This window comes from Salvelinus alpinus, chromosome 13 (assembly GCF_045679555.1).
Source record: "Salvelinus alpinus chromosome 13, SLU_Salpinus.1, whole genome shotgun sequence".
Lineage (NCBI taxonomy): Eukaryota > Metazoa > Chordata > Actinopteri > Salmoniformes > Salmonidae > Salvelinus > Salvelinus alpinus.
The window spans coordinates 14,425,883-14,446,487 of NC_092098.1; the positions used below are offsets into that span (position 1 = coordinate 14,425,883).

Genomic DNA, 20,605 nt, shown 5'->3' on the forward strand with positions numbered 1-20,605 from the left:
CTCATTGCTGCAACTCCCATACGGATTCGGGAGAGGTGAAGGTCAAGAGCCATGCGTCCTCCAAAACACAACCCAACCAAGCCGCAGTGCTTCATGACACAATGCACATCCAACCCAATGTGTCGGAGGAAACACCAGGAGTCGCTAGTGCGCGATGAGACAAGGATATCCCTGCCAGCCAAACCCTCCCTAACCCGGACGACGCTGGGCCAATTGTGCGCCGCACCATGGGCCTCCCGCAACACAGCCTGGGCTCGAACCCAGAATCTCTGGTGGCACAGCTAGCACTGTGATGCAGTACCTTAGACCACTGCACCACCCGGGAGGCCCACTCTGTATGCCTTTGTTGACAGGAACACGTTTTTTTTGGTGAAGCCAGCTATATTGTGGTAGGGCTATTTTCTGTGGCCAGTCAGAAAAAAAAAAAAAAGCTACATGTAGGCTAGCGGACATAAATTCCACTCCGTGGTGAAGGAAGTTTATGATTTAACTTCTCCAACAGAGTGAAGCAGAGACCAGATATGGTGGAATCAAGCTCCGACTACAGATTCGTCCAAGGTCAACAGTTAAAAAAATGTAAATCATGAAATGCCTACATTGTTTGTCCTCTGTAGTCACGTGCCTTTCTTTGTTTGCTGAAATCCATACTTTTTCAATAAACGTTTAATCAAATACAACCAAAAACGTTTTACCAGTGGTGTAAAGTACTTCAGTAAAAATACTTTAAACTACTACTAGTTTTGTGGGGTATATGTACTTTATGTACTTTACTATTTATATTTTTGACAATTTTTACTTCGCTACATTCCCAAGAAAATAATGTACTTTTTACTCCATACATTTTCCCTGACACCCAAAAGTATTTGTTACATTTTGAATGCTTAGCAGGACAGACAATGTTCCAATTCACACACTTTTTTCAAGAGAACATCCCTGGTCATCCCAATGCCTCTGATCTTGCGGACACACTAAACACAAATGCTTTGTTTGCCAATGATGTCTGAGTATTGGAGTGTGCCCCTGGCTATCTGTAAATATCTGCTAAGTAGGTGTACAGTACCAGTCAAAAGTTTGGACACACCTACTCATTCCAGGGTTTTTCTTTATTTGTACTATTTTCTACATTGTAGAATAATAGTGAAGACAAACTATGAAATAACACATGGAACCATGTAGTAACCAAAAAAGTGTAAAAGAAATCATAATATTTTATATTTGAGATTCTTCAATGTTGCCACCCTTTGCCTTGATGACAGCTTTGCACACTGTTGGCATTCTCTCAACCAGCTTCATGAGGTGCATTTGGAATGCATTTCAATTAACAGATGTGCCTTGTTAATTCGTGGAATTTCTTTCCTTCTTAATGTGTTTGAGCCAATCAGTCGTGTTGTGATAAGGTAGGGGTGGTATACAGAAGATAGCCCTATTTGGTAAAAGACCAAGTCCAGATTATGGCAAGAACAGCTCAAATAAGCAAAGAGAAACGACAGTCCATCATTACTTCAAGACATGAAGGTCAGTCAATCCGGAACATTTCAAGAACTATGAAAGTTTCTTCAAGTGCAGTCGTAAAAACCATCGAGCTATGATGAAACTGACTCTCATGAGGACCGCCACAGGAAGACCCAGAGTTACCTCTGCTGCAGGGGATAAGGTCATTAGAGTTACCAGCCTCAGAAACTGCAGCCCAAAAAAAATGCTTCACAGAGTTCAAGTAACAGACACATCTCAACATCAACTGTTCAGAGGAGACTGCGTGAATTAGGCCTTCATGGTCGAATTGCTGCAAAGAAACCACTACCAAAGGACACCAATAAGAAGAAGAGACTTGCTTGGGCCAAGAAACGAGCAATGGACATTAGACCAGTGGAAAACGGTCCTTTAGTCTGATGAGTCCAAATGTGACATTTTTGGTTCCAACCGCCGTTTCTTTGTAAGTCGCAGAGTAGGTGAACGAATGATCTCCGCATGTGTAGTTCCCACCGTGAAGCATGGAAGAGAAGGTTTGATGGTGTGGGTGTGCTTTGCTGGTGACACTGTCTGTGATTTATTTACAATTCAATGCACACTTAAACAGCATGACTATCACAGCATTCTGCAGCGATACGTCATCCTATCTGGTTTGCACTTATTCCCACTATCATTTGTTTTACAACAGGACAATGACCCAACACACCCCCAGGCTGTGTAAGGGCTATTTGAAGGCTCTCCTTACAAGGAGAGGGATGGAGATCTGCATCAGATGACCTGGCCTCCACAATCACCCAACCTCATCCCAATTGAGATGGTTTGGGATGAGTTGGACTGCAGAGTGAAGGAAAGTGCTCAGCATATGTGGGAACTCCTTCAAGACTGTTGGAAAAGCATTCCAGGTGAAACTGGTTGAGAGAATGCCAAAGCTGTCATCAAGGCAAAGTGTGGCTACTTTGAAGGATCTACAATCTAAAATATATTTTGGCTTGTTTAACACTTTTTTGGTTACTACATGATTCCATAAGAGATATTTCATAGATGTATGATTTCATAGATTTCATACAATGTAGAAAATAGTAAAAAAACAAAGAAAAACCCTTGAATGAGTAGGTGTCCAAACTATTGACTGGTACTGTATATATCTACCTCAATTTCCTTGTAACCCTGTACATCGGTTGGTACTGGTACCCCATGTATATAGCCAAGCTATCATTGCTCATTGTGTATTTATTCCTAGTGTTACAATTATTTGTATTGTTATTTTAATTTTATTTTGCATTGTTGGGAAGGGCCCATAAGAAAGCATTTCACTGATATTTTACACCTGTTGCTTACGAAGCATGTGCAAATTAAAATTGGTTGGATCTGTAGATTGTATGATTATTACATTTTTTTGACAATTAGTATTTGGAGCCCTAGGACCACGTCATCGGAGATTCAATTTGCCGTCTTTGAGAAACCTAAACAAGCACAAAGTTGGTGGTTGTATTTAATTAAGGTTTATTTAGAATGTATGGATTTCAGCAAACAACAAAAGGCATGCATCTGCAGAGGACAAAAATGGGTACAAGGTAGGTGTTTAATGATTTATATTTTTGAAGTATTGACCTTGGGGCGATTCAATGTAGTCGGAGCTAGATTCCACAAAGCCTGGTATCTGCTCTGCTCTGTTGGTGAAGTTCATACATACACCTGCACTGTAGCGGCAAGATGTTGGCTAGAATGTACGTTCCAATACCAGAGTGGGCACACTCGCTATATAACGCTAAACAATTTTTGTGAGAAAACCATCAGTAGAGTTGAAAATGCGATGCAAACCCATTTAACTTGTATTTTTTTATTCAGTACATGGGAATTTAATAGCAAAATGTATTTTTATGTGCTCTGTCATGCACAGCTTTTTATAGAATTTGATGGAAACACATCTCTGGTGCATATTGTTTTTATGCAGATTTTACAATAATCATATTTTTTTTTTTAAAGTACTAACTCTGTTATGGTTTGTTGGACAAAGCTTATGGTGAAATTAATGGAGTTTTTTGATAAATGCCGTAAATAAGGTCTGTGGTAAACACCTGGTTTAGATCATATACGTTTTGTTCTATGAGATTATCTTCATCAGCTAACGTCACTTTGTGCATTTTTAAGCATTTATGTAATTTAAAAAAAGCACAAGTCTTCATAATTCATAAAGGTTGTGTTAACTGAACTGACTGATATCTCATAGAACAAAATGTATAAGATCTCCTAAGCCTGTGTTAACCTCAGACCTTATTTCCGGCATTTACCTCAAAACCTTATTCATTCCCCATTCATTTTCCCCTAAGGAATTGCTGAACGAACTAGAGGTAACTTCTTTCAGGTTTTTAGGACTATAAGCTGGAGATCTAGATCTACATGTTGATCCTCACTTGTGTTTGTCTTATTAGACCAATGTATTGTTGAAAGCCAGATTTACTAGATCTGGAGTATGGCACGTTGAATACAGTACTATTGTTCCTTTAATAAAGTTATGTTCAGGATGACATTTCTCTTGGGAGATTGTAGATAAATGTGTGTATTGTTTGCAACGGTCAGTTTGGGCTGCTGGAATATATATTAGCTTGCCTTGTTCATCATTCATTTGAATTTCCTAATTCATGTTTATTGATAAAGGACATCATGCCGCTTATTTTATAGCAAGTATCACTTACTCCTGATTCGACGCACACCGATTCTCGAACCTATGACCTCTGTCTTGCTAGCACATGTAGCCGCCCTCCTAAAGCATCTTACCAGGTGGCGCTAAACGAAAAAGCTAGCTATTCGGTGACGCAAGTGGGGACACTTCAGGCTGAGGAGTAAATTTCACACATCCCCATGTGCCACGTTCCACCCCTCACACTTACTCAACAGCTACCCCAACTTTGAGCTGAGTGCAACTGTAGATCCGGGTCAAGGCACCACTGTAAAGGACATAACACTGCCTGCTTAGTGATTACCACTACCTGATTCAGCTCACACCGAGGCTCGAACCCAGGACCTCTGCCTTGCTAGCACACATGACCACCCTCCTGAAGTGTCTTACCAATTGGCACCACACGAAAAAGCTAGCTATTCGGTGGCGCAAGTGGGAACACTTCAGGCTGAGGAGTGTGCTGCAATAGCATCAATAATACAGGCAGGCCTACTCAATAATAATAATTATTTTATTTAAAAATGTCTAAATATTTCAATACAAACATTTTTTTTTACAAATGTAAAATACTCTTGTCTACACACATTCATCAGCATTTCACCTAGGTTATCCTACTACTTTACAGGCAGAATGATTTAATGTGAATATATATATTTATTTTAATATAGAGGAACACAACTACAGCTAGCCTACACTACACCTCAAAGTGGAGTGCAATCCCAGAATTTAACAACACACTATGAATCTAAGTTTGAAGGTTTTATACAGAGAACACACCTCAATTCCCATCAGGGTTTCTTGGCATTCTTGCTAAGCTTGTCACCAAGCTGTTGGATCAAGTCAGCTAGTTCCTCTGTGGCCTGAGACTTCTCCTCCAGGAGCTCATAGCGAAGGCTGGAGATGTCCTGCTTGATCTCCTTCAGCTCACCTGCAAGGCATGCACCACAGGTTATTGATCGCTCAATCCACTACAACTCCATGTCACAGCCTTGCAGCTGTAAGAATGATGAGTATTCCACAACAGCTTTGTGATCTTACATAATGGATAGGAATCATTCTCACCTTCGTTGATTTCGTCATTTTCACTGTCAACCTGAGCCTTTAGCACATATCTCTTAATGAGCCTCTTCATCAGTTTCTTTCAAGAAAATAGAGAGAATGGGAACTTTAGAGACAACAGTTCAGAATGTAGCATGTCTGAATATCGTCTGATCTTGCTAATTAATCAAATTGACTGGTATGAAGGAAGTACCTGGTATCGAGTAGGATGTTTGATGGGTTTTCTAATGGTGAAGTCATCCTGCCCTGGTGTCCTGGTTTGAGGTCTGTACTGATTAAGCTGAAATGGAACAGAAACCACACACCCATTAAAATTTCATTAATTAAAGAGGCAGATATATAACTGGCTACAGCCTCTCCCTAAAAGCCAACTTCTGACCTTAAATCGCAAATTGATCATGGCTGTCTCACGCTGGTTGTCATGGTGACGAGCTTTGGCCTTGCACAGCCTCACCAGACAAGCCCTTGTGCGCAGGGCTAGGTAGTAGAAGGACTTGGGGCTGGGAACCAGGTTAAATGGTGGGGGCAGAGTACGCCCCTCGTCAAAGTAGGATAGCCAGAGTTTGGCACGGGCAAACTTCCACTCCACATCAGCATCCTCCTGTTGAGATTGAGACAGACCATGATATAAATGGAGAGTAGTGATAAGTGAGGGGCAATGACTCAGTTTGGAGCACAATCATACAATTCATCTAATATGGTCTGATAATTTTATCATAACTGTTCACAACATTGTACTCACAAAATGGTACATGAATACAACATGAACATAACAGTATAATAACTCACCCACACTGTAAATTGACATAATTCCCCTCTGACCTCAAAGCATTGATTACCGACTATATATCTCCTGTGAATTCCCTAGTGGTGTTTAGGCCTATTGGTTCCTAGTCTCACCTCAATCTCCTGATAGGAGTGATTGATCATTGCAATCAGCATGTTGAGCAGTACGATTACCATGGTTACATTGTAGACGCCAAAGAGAACATAACCAATGTTCTCTATGAACTTATGGTCATACTTCAAGACCACAGAGATAACCTCGGACAAGCCGAAGATGGACCAAAATAGAGTCTTAAAGCTCTCCTCCACCCTGTGAACACACATAATCAAACAAAACACACACGCGTGCAAACGCACACACACGGACATTAATAAATAACACACAAATGAATACATAGACATACATACATACATCTCTACTTAAAGCACTTAATTTACAGGAACAGGCAGGAGGGCACTTACGTGGTGAAGGCAGGGTTGTACTTGGCACCAAGGTAATAGGAATATAGATTGAACATGCCAATCATGAAAGCCAGGAAGACCATTATGAAGATGACCATGAACTTGAAGATGTCCTTGACCGTCCGGCCGAGGGAGATTTGAAGTGGGCCGAAGCTCTCATTGGCAGGCAAGATGTAGGCAATGCGAGAGAAACTGAGCACCACCGCAATGGAGTACAAACCCTCGGAGATCAGCTGAGGGTCGGAGGGTAACCACCTGTTCCTGGCTGAGAGAGAGAGAGAGAGGTTGCTGTTAAATGTCACATTGTGACCTGGGGACTGACTCAGGTTCTATGACATTTTGATAAAAAATATGTTATTCACATGGAATTGCTCATTAGGTGGTACTTCAAATCTGAGACTCGAGAAACATCTGTGCAAACACCTTTTTATCTTGGCGCTATATATAAGGTTCTACCTGCAATCTGATCACACAACACTGCATATGTCAATCAAAAATAATTGTATGGAAGGTGATATACTTATTTAGGCATGAAAGAGGAAGACATCACAAAACAGTTCTGAGATCTGGGACTTGAAAAATGCTAATTTAAAAACTCTACATTTTGCAGATAGAACCTCACAGTCCCAAGTCCTTGATTTTTCATATCATAGGTTGCGGTCCTCTTTTTACATTACTTTTTTTTAATCACCGCTTTTTCAAAAGAATGGCCAGAGATTAAGCATTGTTATTATCATTCTCTAAGTGTCACTGACCATGGGTGTAGTATGCTACATTTGGTGGCAGTGAGGCGTTGCTCAGGTCTATGTTGGGCATGTTGGGCACATACATGTCCACATACAGCTGGGCCTCAGAGGCCCTCAGGAAGGCCATGAGCCTGGCTGTGAAGGACGCCACGAAGATGGACAGCATGCCAAAGTCTAGCACGTTCCACAGGTGCATGATGTACTCCCTAGGCCCATCAGCCCAGATCTCCTTACACTCCGACCAGATCATCCCTAATAAAGAGAGTGCTTTTCAGTAGGTGCAAAAGCTCTCTGTTTTGAGTGGTATGATTTGAATACTTTAAGATTTTATTCATGGTGAAGAGACAGGAACAAAGACATATGAATAGACTAGATAATAAAGTCTCTCCCACAAAAGCAGCTGTTTGAAAACCAGAATAAATTACCAAGCACCCAATTCATGATGAGCATCTCAGTCCAGGAGAATTGACTGGTTTTGACCCTGAACACCTGATGAGGGTGGTCTGTTATTGTCTCATTGGGAAGGTTCTTGACCCCTTCGAAGCGGTCCGATGCATTGATTACCAGTAGTCCAAGGAAGATGGTGAATGACACAGCATGGGCCACAAACTTCATGAAGGGACTGCGGAGAATCTGACCCAACTGATATAGAGGAAATCAACCACATAAATGGCAACCATCAGCCTCATGATATAAACATATCACTATTAATAATACAAACGTGTTAATGAGTGATTCTAAGAACACAATAGAAAGGGGATTGTGTGTACCTTACTGCAGGGCATGACCCAGTATGCGATGGCGAGGAAAGGAAGGCCGATCGCCACTCCCAGGACTGTCCAGCATTTGACCCCAACAGACTGCTGCCTAAGTCCAGCTAGGTTCTCATACCACAGGGTCAGAAGCTGCTGCTGGCAGTTAGGATGGGCCACAAACTACAGAGACATGATGAAAAATAACTATGACATACTACAACATTGATAAGCATAGGCAAAGGGTGACTGCTTTGTCATACCTTGCATATTATTGTGTTGTAGAATCCATTGTTGGGTGTGACACAGCTGTAAAACACGCATTTCATTTATATCCCATTCCAGTTTGCCTCTTAAATAAACCCTTTATAGGGGACGTGAAGATTGGGAGAATATAATCCAAAGTGTCTTTCTCATTGTGCTCTTGAGATTGATTGCTATTCAAATTTAAGACTATTAAATCATGCTAGACACAATAACAGAGATGTACAAAGACAAACACCAGAGTTAGGAAACATTTAAAACAGCATGTTTGATTTCAGATTAAGGTTGAGTGGTTCAGCTAACCTTTTTGACCTCGTACTTAATGGCCAGTTTGACCCGGATGAGGCAGGGTCGACTGTGATCACCGGGCAGAGCTTGGTCCACATCCCCATTCAAAATGGCCTCCACCTCCTCCGTGTCTCTGCATAAGTCAAGCACTCCCACCACAAAGTCTTTACACTGCATGGACAGCTTTCTGTAGTCATTCTACACAGAGAGAAGAGAGCGAGAGAGCGAGAGAGAGAGAGAGAGAGAGAAAGGGAGAAGGATAGGGAGAGAAAGAAAAGGAGAGGAAAAGAGATGTGAGAATTATTTAAAATGAGGCAATCCCCAGGGGTCACACCTTTTGGTAAATTGTTCATGTCAGTCTCTCACTTTTTGCTCTACATGTAAAATATTCCAATAGAAACCTGGAAAACCACAGACCGTTTCTGCACTGACAAATAATGTGTATATTTTCTTATCTCATTCAGGCAGGGTGTGTGGGTGTGAGTTTGCATGCCAATGTTTGTGTTGGTCACATAATGTTGGTCTTTATAAATGTGCATAAACTGTGTGTGCATGCATTTGTACATCTTTCTGTGGGTGTTCCTCAGACAGAGGGGATACAGTATGTGTCCTTGTGTGTCTGTATGTGTTTATACCCGTCTATGTTAAACCTCCATCCAAACTCTTTGTAGAGGTCTGTAATCAGTATAAATTAACAGAAAGATTAGACAGAACTGTGGATCATTTTTTAATAAACAGTTCCCTAAAACAGTACCAGGAATCAGACTGGATATAAAAATCCTGGATTAGACTTGTTCTCTTTTTTATTTATGTTTTTCCTTTATTTAATTAGGCAAGTCGGTTAAGAACAAATTCTTATTTACAATGACGGCCTTCCCCGGCCAAACCCTCCCCTAACCCGGATGACGCTGGGACAATTGTGTGCTGCCCTATGGGACTCCCGATCACAGCCAGTTGTGATACTGATTGTCAGAATTTAATTCCTCTTTGAGTCGAGGTGCCTTATCTGCATGGGAGAGCAAACTGAATGTAAATACCAGAGAAAAGTTACATTGCATTGCAAAAAACATGGCCACAAGAAAACATAAATATGCTTTATATGCTGTAAGTATGTTGGTGTATAATATGGGGCAACGTCTGACATACAGTACACTCAGAAATTGTGATAATTTCTAACCGGTCAATGACCGATTTGAGATTGGGACCAATCTTCATTTTCTCACAGCGGGTTCCAATAATATTAGAGTGTGTCATTTGGTGAAGTATGCTGTACATGGACTAACTGATTTGATCTCTTCCCAATTAATCATTTCTGTGAGTAATCAAAAGACAAAAATCAGCTCTAAGGCTTTCACAAAAATATCTGCACAAAGCTTTTAAATATTGCAAAATGAGTAAGAGGGGGGAGAGCATGTGTGAGAGAAAGCAAGCCAATACATTACATAGGTGAAAAGTAAACCCTTTCCTTCATCCTCAAGCTTGGTCTTTGTGTTTTTCTCACCTTGAACTCAGTCTCGATGTTGGCGAGGCGAGCCAGCTCGTTGCTGAGCTCCAGAGCTGTGAATACAGGGTCCTCACTAGACAGGGACAGGTAGGCAGCGCTGGCTAACCCTTTATAGGCATTCATCCTGGAGCGGGAGTGGCTGAACGAGTCACGGCATTGCTTGTCATGACACTCATTACATTTACAAAAGTAATCATGGGGTTTCTCGATGCGTGCTCCCTTCATCAACAGAGTGTGCACTATCTCATACTCCTGGCAGTGTGCAGCCAAGATGACCGGGGTCACGTCATGGGAAAAACGTGTACCGTCTTCATCGTAAGCATAAAAGTCATCATCTCTTAGCTCCTGCTCCAGGGGGCTCAGGGTTAGGCGCAGCCCACCCCCGAATGCAGGGTGGGCCAGGATAGCCTCTACGATGCGCACATAGCCCTTACTGATGGCAAAGAGTAGACCATCACCCACACGCGCCAGCCCCTCCTTCTTCAGCAGCAGCTCTGTCACCTCCAAGTGCTCATTACCCACGGCCAACTGCAGTGCATTCTGGCCCATGTAGTCCACACAGTTGACGTTGAGGGTCTTGGACTCCTCCAGCATCTTACGCACCACTGGGATGTTCCCGTACTCAGCAGCATCTAGGAAGCGCTCCTCCTCTGAAGTGAGACTGGTGCCCCGCTCACTGAACATGTAAGCAGGCCCACGGATAGCCTGCCGACGGCCCTTCTCTCGCACAGTCGTTTTTCTACGGTGCATGGTCTCAACTCTGGATGGAGAAAGACAGTGACAAAAAACACTATTCAGACTACAAGGAAGTTGACAGGAACTGAAGAGAAGAGTAAGCTGAAGAAAACAACATTCAGTGCAGATGTTTATTTACACTTTTCCAAATGATAGAGTCGGGAGTACTTTAATACTTTTTTGTAAACTACAATGGTATGATTATGTAATTTCAGCATGTATAATACACAACGTTCTTGGTCTCCCAAGATTTTTTTACTAAGCCATTGGATGACAGGTGTTCGTCTCTATGGAGATAGGTGTGATCTGCATATGTTGAAGTCTGATGGCTTTGATTGACAGCCAGAGGTTTGCTGTGTGTGGGCCTACAGTACTAGCTAAGCAAGACATATACTTAAGTTACTGATGGTGACTTCTGTCTCAATCCAGTCCTATAGGGTTTGTATGCCCAGTTAAATAAATGCAGGCTCAAGACGTTCTTCAAGTAGCCTACACTCAGAAATCTGTAGAATCTGTTTCAGTCCAATGACAGTTACTGCAGCTACTTGGTACAGTGGGGCAAAAAAGTATTTAGTCAGCCACCAATTGTGCAAGTTCTCCCACTTAAAAAGATGAGAGAGGCCTGTAATTTTCATCATAGGTACACTTCAACTATGACAGACAAAATGAGAAAAAAAAATCCAGAAAATCACATTGTAGGATTTTTAATGAAATTATTTGCAAATTATGGTGGAAAATAAGTATTTGGTCACCTACAAACAAGCAAGATTTCTGGCTCTCACAGACCTGTAACTTCTTCTTTAAGATGCTCCTCTGTCCTCCACTCGTTACCTGTATTAATGGCACCTGTTTGAACTTGTTATCAGTATAAAAGACACCTGTCCACAACCTCAAACAGTCACACTCCAAACTCCACTATGGCCAAGACCAAAGAGCTGTCAAAGGACACCAGAAACAAAATTGTAGACCTGCACCAGGCTGGGAAGACTGAATCTGCAATAGGTAAGCAGCTTGGTTTGAAGAAATCAACTGTGGGAGCAATTATTAGGAAATGGAAGACATACAAGACCACTGATAATCTCCCTCGATCTGGGGCTCCACGCAAGATCTCACCCCGTGGGGTCAAAATGATCACAAGAACGGTGAGCAAAAATCCCAGAACCACACGGGGGGACCTAGTGAATGACCTGCAGAGAGCTGGGACCAAAGTAACAAAGCCTACCATCAGTAACACACTACGCCGCCAGGGACTCAAATCGTGCAGTGCCAGACGTGTCCCCCTGCTTAAGCCAGTACATGTCCAGGCCCGTCTGAAGTTTGCTAGAGAGCATTTGGATGATCCAGAAGAAGATTGGGAGAATGTCATATGGTCAGATGAAACCAAAATAGAACTTTTTGGTAAAAACTCAACTCGTCGTGTTTGGAGGACAAAGAATGCTGAGTTGCATCCAAAGAACACCATACCTACTGTGAAGCATGGGGGTGGAAACATCATGCTTTGGGGCTGTTTTTCTGCAAAGGGACCAGGACGACTGATCCGTGTAAAGGACAGAATGAATGGGGCCATGTATCGTGAGATTTTGAGTGAAAACCTCCTTCCATCAGCAAGGGCATTGAAGATGAAACGTGGCTGGGTCTTTCAGCATGACAATGATCCCAAACACACCGCCCGGGCAACGAAGGAGTGGCTTCGTAAGAAGCATTTCAAGGTCCTGGAATGGCCTAGCCAGTCTCCAGATCTCAACCCCATAGAAAATCTTTGGAGGGAGTTGAAAGTCTGTGTTGCCCAGCAACAGCCCCAAAACATCACTGCTCTAGAGGAGATCTGCGTGGAGGAATGGGCCAAAATACCAGCAACAGTGTGTGAAAACCTTGTGAAGACTTACAGAAAACGTTTGACCTCTGTCATTGCCAACAAAGGGTATATAACAAAGTATTGAGATAAACTTTTGTTATTGACCAAATACTTATTTTCCACCATAATTTGCAAATAAATTCATTAAAAATCCTACAATGTGATTTTCTGGATTTTTTTTCTCCTACAATGTGATTTTCTGGATTTCTTTTCTAATTTTGTCTGTCATAGTTGAAGTGTACCTATGATGAAAATTACAGGCCTCTGTCATCTTTTTAAGTGGGAGAACTTGCACAATTGGTGGCTGACTAAATACTTTTTTGCCCCACTGTATATGAAGCAGAAGGATGGGCCTGGGGAAATGTTACCACTCTAAAATTTGTATAGGGGGCTATGGATGCAAGGTCCATGAGCTCAACAGGATACAGTAGTTTTACACATTTGGTTATATTACGTTTGTTTACAAATACTCAAAATGGGAGTGTTAGACATAATTGGAATATCATATCATAGCAGGCCTACCCATAAATAATGTAGTATCTCATAAATAATGTAGTAAGACAGGTGTAGGAAGACAGTTGTACTAAACTTAAGACGGATTTATAAATGATTATTCAGGAATCTATGGCTATACCATGGTCAACCCACACAGACAGTGTGGTGAAGAAGGTACAACAGCACCTCTTCAACCTCAGGAGGCTGAAGAAATTAGGTTTAGCCCCTAAGACCCTGACAAACGTTTACAGATGCACCAATGAGAGCATCCTGTCGGGCTGTATCACCGCCTGGTACGGCAACTGCACCGACCGCAACCGCAGGGCTCTCCAGAGGGTGGTGAGGTCAGCCCAATGCATCACCGGGGCACACTGCCTGCCCTGTAGGACATCTACAGCACCCGGTGTTACAGGAAGGCCAAGAATATCTAAGACTTCAGCCACCCGAGCCACGGCCTGTTCACCCCGCTACCATCCAGAAGATGAGGTCAGTACAGGTGAATCAAAGCTGGGACTTAGAGACTGAAAAACAACTTCTATCTAGGCCATCACCGCCAGCCAGCCTCCGGCCAGTACCCTGCCCTGAAATTTAGTCACTGTCATTAGCCGGCTACCACCCAGTTACTCTACCATGCACCTCAGAGGCTGCTGTCCTATGTACAGTGCATAGTGATGGAACACCGGTCACTATAATGATGTTTACATGTTGTTTTACCCACTTCATATGTATATTCTGTATTCCAGTCAAGGCCTATCCTATTTAACTATTGCTGTACATATACTATTCTTCAGATATACTGCACATTCTATCCATATACTGTCCATATTGTCTATACATCCCATCACACACACACATACATATATATACAGTATATATATACACACACACACACTCCTGACATTGCTCATCCTAATATTTCTATATTTCTTAATTCAATTATTCTACTTTGAGATTGGTGTGTATTTTTGTGTACATGTACATTTTGCACATTATAAAAGGCAAGCTTGTTCCTTTGATTTGACCTATATCAAAATGTTGAGCAAAAATCTACGTGACTTCTCCACTGAGCCAACCTGAAGTACAGGGGTAGCTACACCATTTCCCCCATTATCCCCTGTGCATTTATACCTGTGTTTTCTGTTTGTCTGTTGCCAGTTCGTCTTGTCTCGTCATGCCTACCAGCGTGTTTTTCCATACTCCTGTTGGCTTTAGTCCCTGTTTTCTAGTTCTTCCGGTTTTGACCATTCTGCCTGCTCTGACCCTGAGTCTGCCTGCCGTTCTGTACCTTACAGACTCTGCCCTGGATTACCGACCTCTGCCTGCCCTTGACCTGTCGTTTGTCTGCCCCCTGCATTGTAAATAAACTTCTATGATTCAAACTATCTGCATCTGGGTCTTATCCTGAGTTCTGATAGTTACACAGTAGGTAGTGTAAAGCAGAGCACAGAAAATTTTCGACCAAACTTTACTTGGTCATACTTCCTCAATTCCCGACTTGGAAGACAACCATCTTCTAAACTTCAATGTCTAGTTGCAAGGGGTTAATTTGAATTTAGACAATGCTCCGTTATTAAATAAATATTTTGCTTCATGAAGTAATACAACAACGTGTACAAATCTTCTCATTGATCGAGACGAGTGTCATCATGTAATTCGGCACCTTTCTCAATCAATGAGAGAAGATTTGAAATAGACAAGATGCGGCTCTATGCCTGTCAACGCCCTTGTCCATTTCAAACTCTCAAAAAGTGTTTAAAATTCCAAAAACGAGCGACAATGAATAATGTAGTTTTTTGGAATAGCCCTGTCTGACTTGAAAAATATTTCTCAATTAACCATTTAAGGTGTATTACGGAGTTTACATAAATCCAGTTATTAAGTTGCATTTTAAGAAAAACTTAAAATAATTAGGAGTTTGTTCCTTTAGATGATCTGATAGCTGATACTTTGGTCTATGAAAAAATATATTTTAAATGTTGTCAATATTAAGAAAAATGTGTACTAAAAAAAGTTGAGGTTTTCCCCATCTTTCAAGAATCCCTGACACCGGGTAAGTTGACAACTTTTTTTTTTGGACAAGCTATGATTTCAATACTGTTATGTTTCCATTAATTCAGATTATTTTCAGGGATACACAACATCCTGAAATATATATAGATATGTTTGTTAGAAATAATAGTATTCTTCCCTTGATGCTGTGGTGGAGGGTATACGCAGGTATACCCACTTATTGTTTCGGTGGGCATACTCATTTCTTAATAATCCCCACTGATGCATATCAAAGTAGTGTAGTGGAGGTATACGCCAAATCAATTAATAAGGCTGATGGAACAGATCAGAATATTTAGCTTAAAATGTTGATAAACTATTATTTCATCACATTTGCGGGAAAAACTTTATAAAATGTGCACTGCACATGCAAGCGGTTTCAAGGACAGAGGTTGAAATATCCGTTCGAAATTTTGAAAGAGGGAAGATCTAAAGATGCAACCACTATCATGGGTTGCTAATATGACTATGAAATGACAATGAAAGAAAGTTGAAAGAAAACCAATAGAACAGGAGAATGTATAAGAAGTCTATGTGAATGTATGAGGAAGTCTTTATAAAATAATTGCCGACACGTTTCTATGGTGGGATTTTGGCTATAGGCAACTTTGAAGCAAGATAAGACATGCCTCATAATATGAAGTAAAACGTCCAGGTCTCAAACAATTAATGGCTATATTAAGAAAAATATAGCCATGCTAATGATACGCTATGCCTACCAGGCAGAATGATATCATGATTATTTGCATCAATCCATTGGCCATCTGTTTTGCAAACTCCATCTCCTGTACTACAGAAACACTGCTAACTGACAACAGTGCTAGGTGCCTGACCACTTGAATTAAAGGTTAACTACACTGAAAAATCAAAATGTCTTTGATTTTTTTCCAGACATCAAGAGTGATCTTCTGAGGAAGCACTGAGTAAGCATTGTGCATTGTGGTTTAAGCATTGTTATGTATTATAATTTTTTTTTAAAGTGTGACATTAAAATAATTGGGATCGGTGTACCGTCCACGGGACAGTTATATTTACATTTAAGTCATTTAGCAGACGCTCTTGTCCAGAGCGACTTACAGTTGAGCTAACGTATGCTAATGCGATTAGCATGAGGTTGTAAGTAACAAGAGAATTTCCCAGGACATAGACATATCTGATATTGGCAGAAAGTTAAAATTCTTGTTAATCTAACTGCACTGTACAATTTACAGTAGCTATTACAGTGAAATAATACCATGCTATTGTTTGAGGATAGTACACAATTTTGAACATAAAGCTATTAATAAACAAATTAGGCACATTGGGCAGTCTTTATATAAAATTTTGAACAAAAATGCAATGGTTCATTGCATCAGTCTAAATCTTTGCACATACTGCTGCCATCTCGTGGCCAAAGTCTAAATTCTACCTGGGCTTGAATAATACATTATGGCCTTTCTCTTACATTTCAAAGATGATGGTACAAAAAAAATACAAAAATAACGTTTTTCTTATTCTTTGTACTATCTTTTACCACATCTAGTGTGTTATATTCTCCTACATTCTTTTCACATTTCCACAAACTTCAAAGTGTTTCCTTTCAAATGATATCAAGAAAATGCATATCCTTGCTTCAGGGCCTGAGCTACAGGCAGTTAGATTTGGGTATGTCATTTTAGGCGAAAATTGAAAAAAACGGGGCGGATCCTTAAGAGGTTTGAGCAAAAACCTGAATAATAAAGAAAAATCAGAAACCGTTGAATTTCTGACTCAGGTGACAGACTTATTTATCATTCAGTAGTAGACCTACTATTAGCCTACTTGCACAGTACAGCTTAGGTTGGCCTGACTATGAACGACAAATATGGGAATTATAATTGTAGGTAATTCAGAGTGTATGTCACTGTTTGTCATATCATTTTTCACACAGGGCGTATTTCCTTCGCTGAGCGGGCCGTTTGGGACATTTTCGGCTAAATTAGAGTATACCCACTTCACCAGGCACCACTGCACCACTGCCTTGATGTAGTGATGTTGAATGTAAAAACTGGCTCAACATACCCCACTCTCGGTAATATGATAACATTTCCTGATATTATTATGGTGGTTATTTACGGTATTGCCCAACAAGTGTCGCACTTACGTTTTCTGAGGTGAGTTGCTGTGATCGTACTCAGAATGATCCCACTGGCTGTTGAAATCGTGCAACCCGACATCTGAATTCCAAGGGATTTCTTTTACTTGAGACTGATATGCACCGTTGTGGTCCTCGTGTGTATTCATCGAGACGATTTGTTGGTCGTGATGGTCGGCGTCACTGTACACCGTGTTATCATACCACTCTCCTCTCGGATTCTGTCGTCGTCTGTACAAAGCATCTGGCAGAGTCATACATCGGGTTAAAATTGGGGGATTAAAAAACTGGGTGTCATCGACGACAGTGGATGGTAATGGTTGAGGATCAACCTCCCACTGCTCAGATGCGCTCTCATGACAGTCTCTATTAGGTGGGGAGGAAAGCGCTGCTGCCCTCATCACGAGTGTATGGCTCCAGGTGTCTTTACCTCTCGTCCAGTTCCAACAGTCTTCTAGTGGTTCTGAATAGAAAGATTGACCAACTAGTTACCCATAAAACACTCTTGAGCAGTCGCAATAAATTGACAGAGAAAATCTCTCGCTCTCTCTCTCTCTCTGCAATTGATATACGCCTAAATATAGAGTAGGCTGTAATCCAATTCAATTGGGACCTTTTTGTCTGTCAACCAGTGATAGCCTAATCAAAACGGGTTTTCAGTTTTCTTCAACTCTTCTCTGAAAGGCTTGACATAAACTCAACTCCTGTGTGATCTGTAGTGGAGTAGGTACCCATATATAACATGTCAGGTGCACTAATTGCCGTCTGTGAACTGCCAAATCTTCTCTGATGAATTAGGGCTGTCTATTAAATCCCAACATCCTGTTGGGGGGCTTTGATCCACTTCAAAGGCGCAAACAGGGCTGTTCTGTAGTGCAGCAGGTTGCACATTATGCTAATCTAATGTGACTGCACACCATCCAAGCTAAAAAAAATTGTCTTTGCCAGAAAACATAACTAATTTGTCCCTCAGCTTCCTCCTTTCTGCATTGAGGATTGAGAGATATTTCGTGGCTGAAGGTTTTATTTGAAGGATTTTTTACTTGAATGATGTGTGGTTGGGCCCTGATTTTGTGAGAATTCATAACAAATCATAATGTGTATGCAATCTTGCTTGCACCCATTCATCTAAATGTTTTCAATGGATTAGATTATAATACAAAATATGTGCCTATATGGGTTGCATATGCAGCTGTAATGAATAAAAAGCATTTAAGATGACAAAGAAAATATTAAGTACGGGATGTGCTGGGAAAAAACTGATCAACAGCAGAGTCCAGGTTATTATGGGACCCTCTGGTTTAGCCTAATCAATGGCCTTGCATGACCAATTAGATGTCAGGATTAATGGCTTTGATTACTGGAGGAACACCTCTGTCACAGACAGTGCTGCTCCAGGAAATCCATTTCCACAAAACTAGAGTGAAAATTATATGTTTTAATGAGACAAAGAGTATCATAACATAAATGAAGGCTACTTAACATACTGAATATTAGATCTCTGGGCCATGTGAAAGTGTATAATGTGTAGTGGTGGTATAGGTAGGGTTGTAAAGGGAACCCGTAAACTGACCGAATTTTGGTAACTTTCAAGGATTTCATGTAATTTATCACAAGACATCAAATCAAATGGTATTAGTCACATGCTCCACATACAGTGAAATGCTTACTTACAAGTGCTTAACAACAATGCAGTTCATGAGAGTTAAGAAATTATTTACTAAATAAACTAAAGTAAATATAGTAAAATAAAAACAACAATAATGAGGCTATATACAGGTTAGTCCAGTTATTCGAGTTATTAGTCGAGTTATTTTGTACATGTAGGTAGGGTGGCCCTTTCGGGTACTTCAGATTATCACAGGTGTCTGTAATTATCTCTAGTCCTTTGTGTGGCCTTGTCAAATGTATAAAATAAATTAAATAAGATGATTTTAAAATAAAAAATAGAATGACTAAGCTGTATAACATCTTAAATATAAACCATCAACTTAGTGAATATCATTAGTGTTTAATATGAGAGTTTAAGCATGAAATATAATTTATATATTTTCTATAGACTTATTTATTTGACTGTCAATATTATTATTATTATTTGTTTATGTCTTTGTTCTCAGTGTTTTGGCGCCAAACATGTGGCAGTTGTGAAAAAAGTCAATAGTTGGAAGAGTTGCAGACTTATTTGAAAATAATGCCATTGTTGATTAGAATATTTTTTTCATTAATTAGGCAATTTTCTCTTGAACCATATGAACTATCCACTAGAAACACATGGACAAAATTGACACAGATATAACAAATAAATATTAATACTTAAAACAATTTTTTATTCAACTATAAATTACCATAGATTGCCATTAACTGTTAATGATCAAAATTACAGAAGATTCTGCTAACTTTGTTAAATTACCAGTAGCTTTGCAACCCTAGGTATAGACTTACATGCTGTAAACCTAGATAGATGCAGAATGTCCGATAGTTCAAATGAAGTAAGCTGCATAATACACGTATATCATCTATCGGTCAGATGTAGATATAGGGGTAATATTTACTCTTACCTTCATAGAAAATGTGTTGAAGTTTCCCAAAATGTCTTATTGACTCTATTAAAGACTGTCTTTGAGTATCTAAGGACAATAGAACTGAACTCCCACATAAGAATACACAAAAAGCCCAGTGTTCCAGCTTCACAAGGACCAATAATCCCATCACCGTTTATAATGCTGTTTCTGCCTGTCTGAGGGGAACAGGGCGCACACACGCACACACACACACACACACACACACACACACACACACACACACACACACACACACACACACACACACACACACACACACACACAGGGTTTAGTTATGAAAAAGTTCAAATCTATTTATCATCATTTGATATTGGTTAAGCTGTCCCAAAATAGTTAACCACATCACCACAGGATTAACATCATGTTACTGTGGAGGTGATGTGACATTACAGATGCACCTGAGGAATTGAATCGGAGTTGGTCCATTCATTTACATTTTAGTTATTAGCAAACACTCTTATCCAGAGCGACTTACAATTAGTGCATTCATCTTAAGATAGCTAGGTGAGACAACCACATATCAGTCATAGTAAGTACATTTTTCCTCAATAAAGAAGTTATCTGCAAAGTCAGTCTTACAGTTTTTTACAATCTCTTACACACTAAAAGTGATACTTGAGGCACACTCAGTGAAACCATTAACTCATGTATCTTCAGACCAAGTCTGCAAAACTGCAAGCATATTATCTGCTTTACACTCAGTTTGCAAAACACTAAACACAATTGTAAAACACACTTTTTGCAAAAACACAGGTCTCTACATTA

The 20,605-nt window shown here is 40.5% G+C and overlaps 1 protein-coding gene across 1 annotated transcript; it reads right to left on the reverse strand.

The window, feature by feature from the left end:
- Positions 1–4,643: 4,643 nt before the first annotated feature.
- Positions 4,644–17,968, reverse strand: LOC139537176 (short transient receptor potential channel 7-like). Its single transcript, XM_071338189.1, has 12 exons — positions 17,268–17,968; positions 10,009–10,771; positions 8,523–8,705; positions 7,974–8,138; positions 7,629–7,845; positions 7,213–7,455; positions 6,458–6,722; positions 6,110–6,305; positions 5,589–5,810; positions 5,403–5,489; positions 5,213–5,288; positions 4,644–5,078 (listed from the first exon to the last, which is right to left on the reverse strand). The coding sequence occupies exons 1-12, from the start codon at positions 17,657–17,659 to the stop codon at positions 4,939–4,941; spliced, it is 2,949 nt and encodes a 982-aa protein (XP_071194290.1). The 5' UTR covers positions 17,660–17,968; the 3' UTR covers positions 4,644–4,938.
- Positions 17,969–20,605: the final 2,637 nt, after the last annotated feature.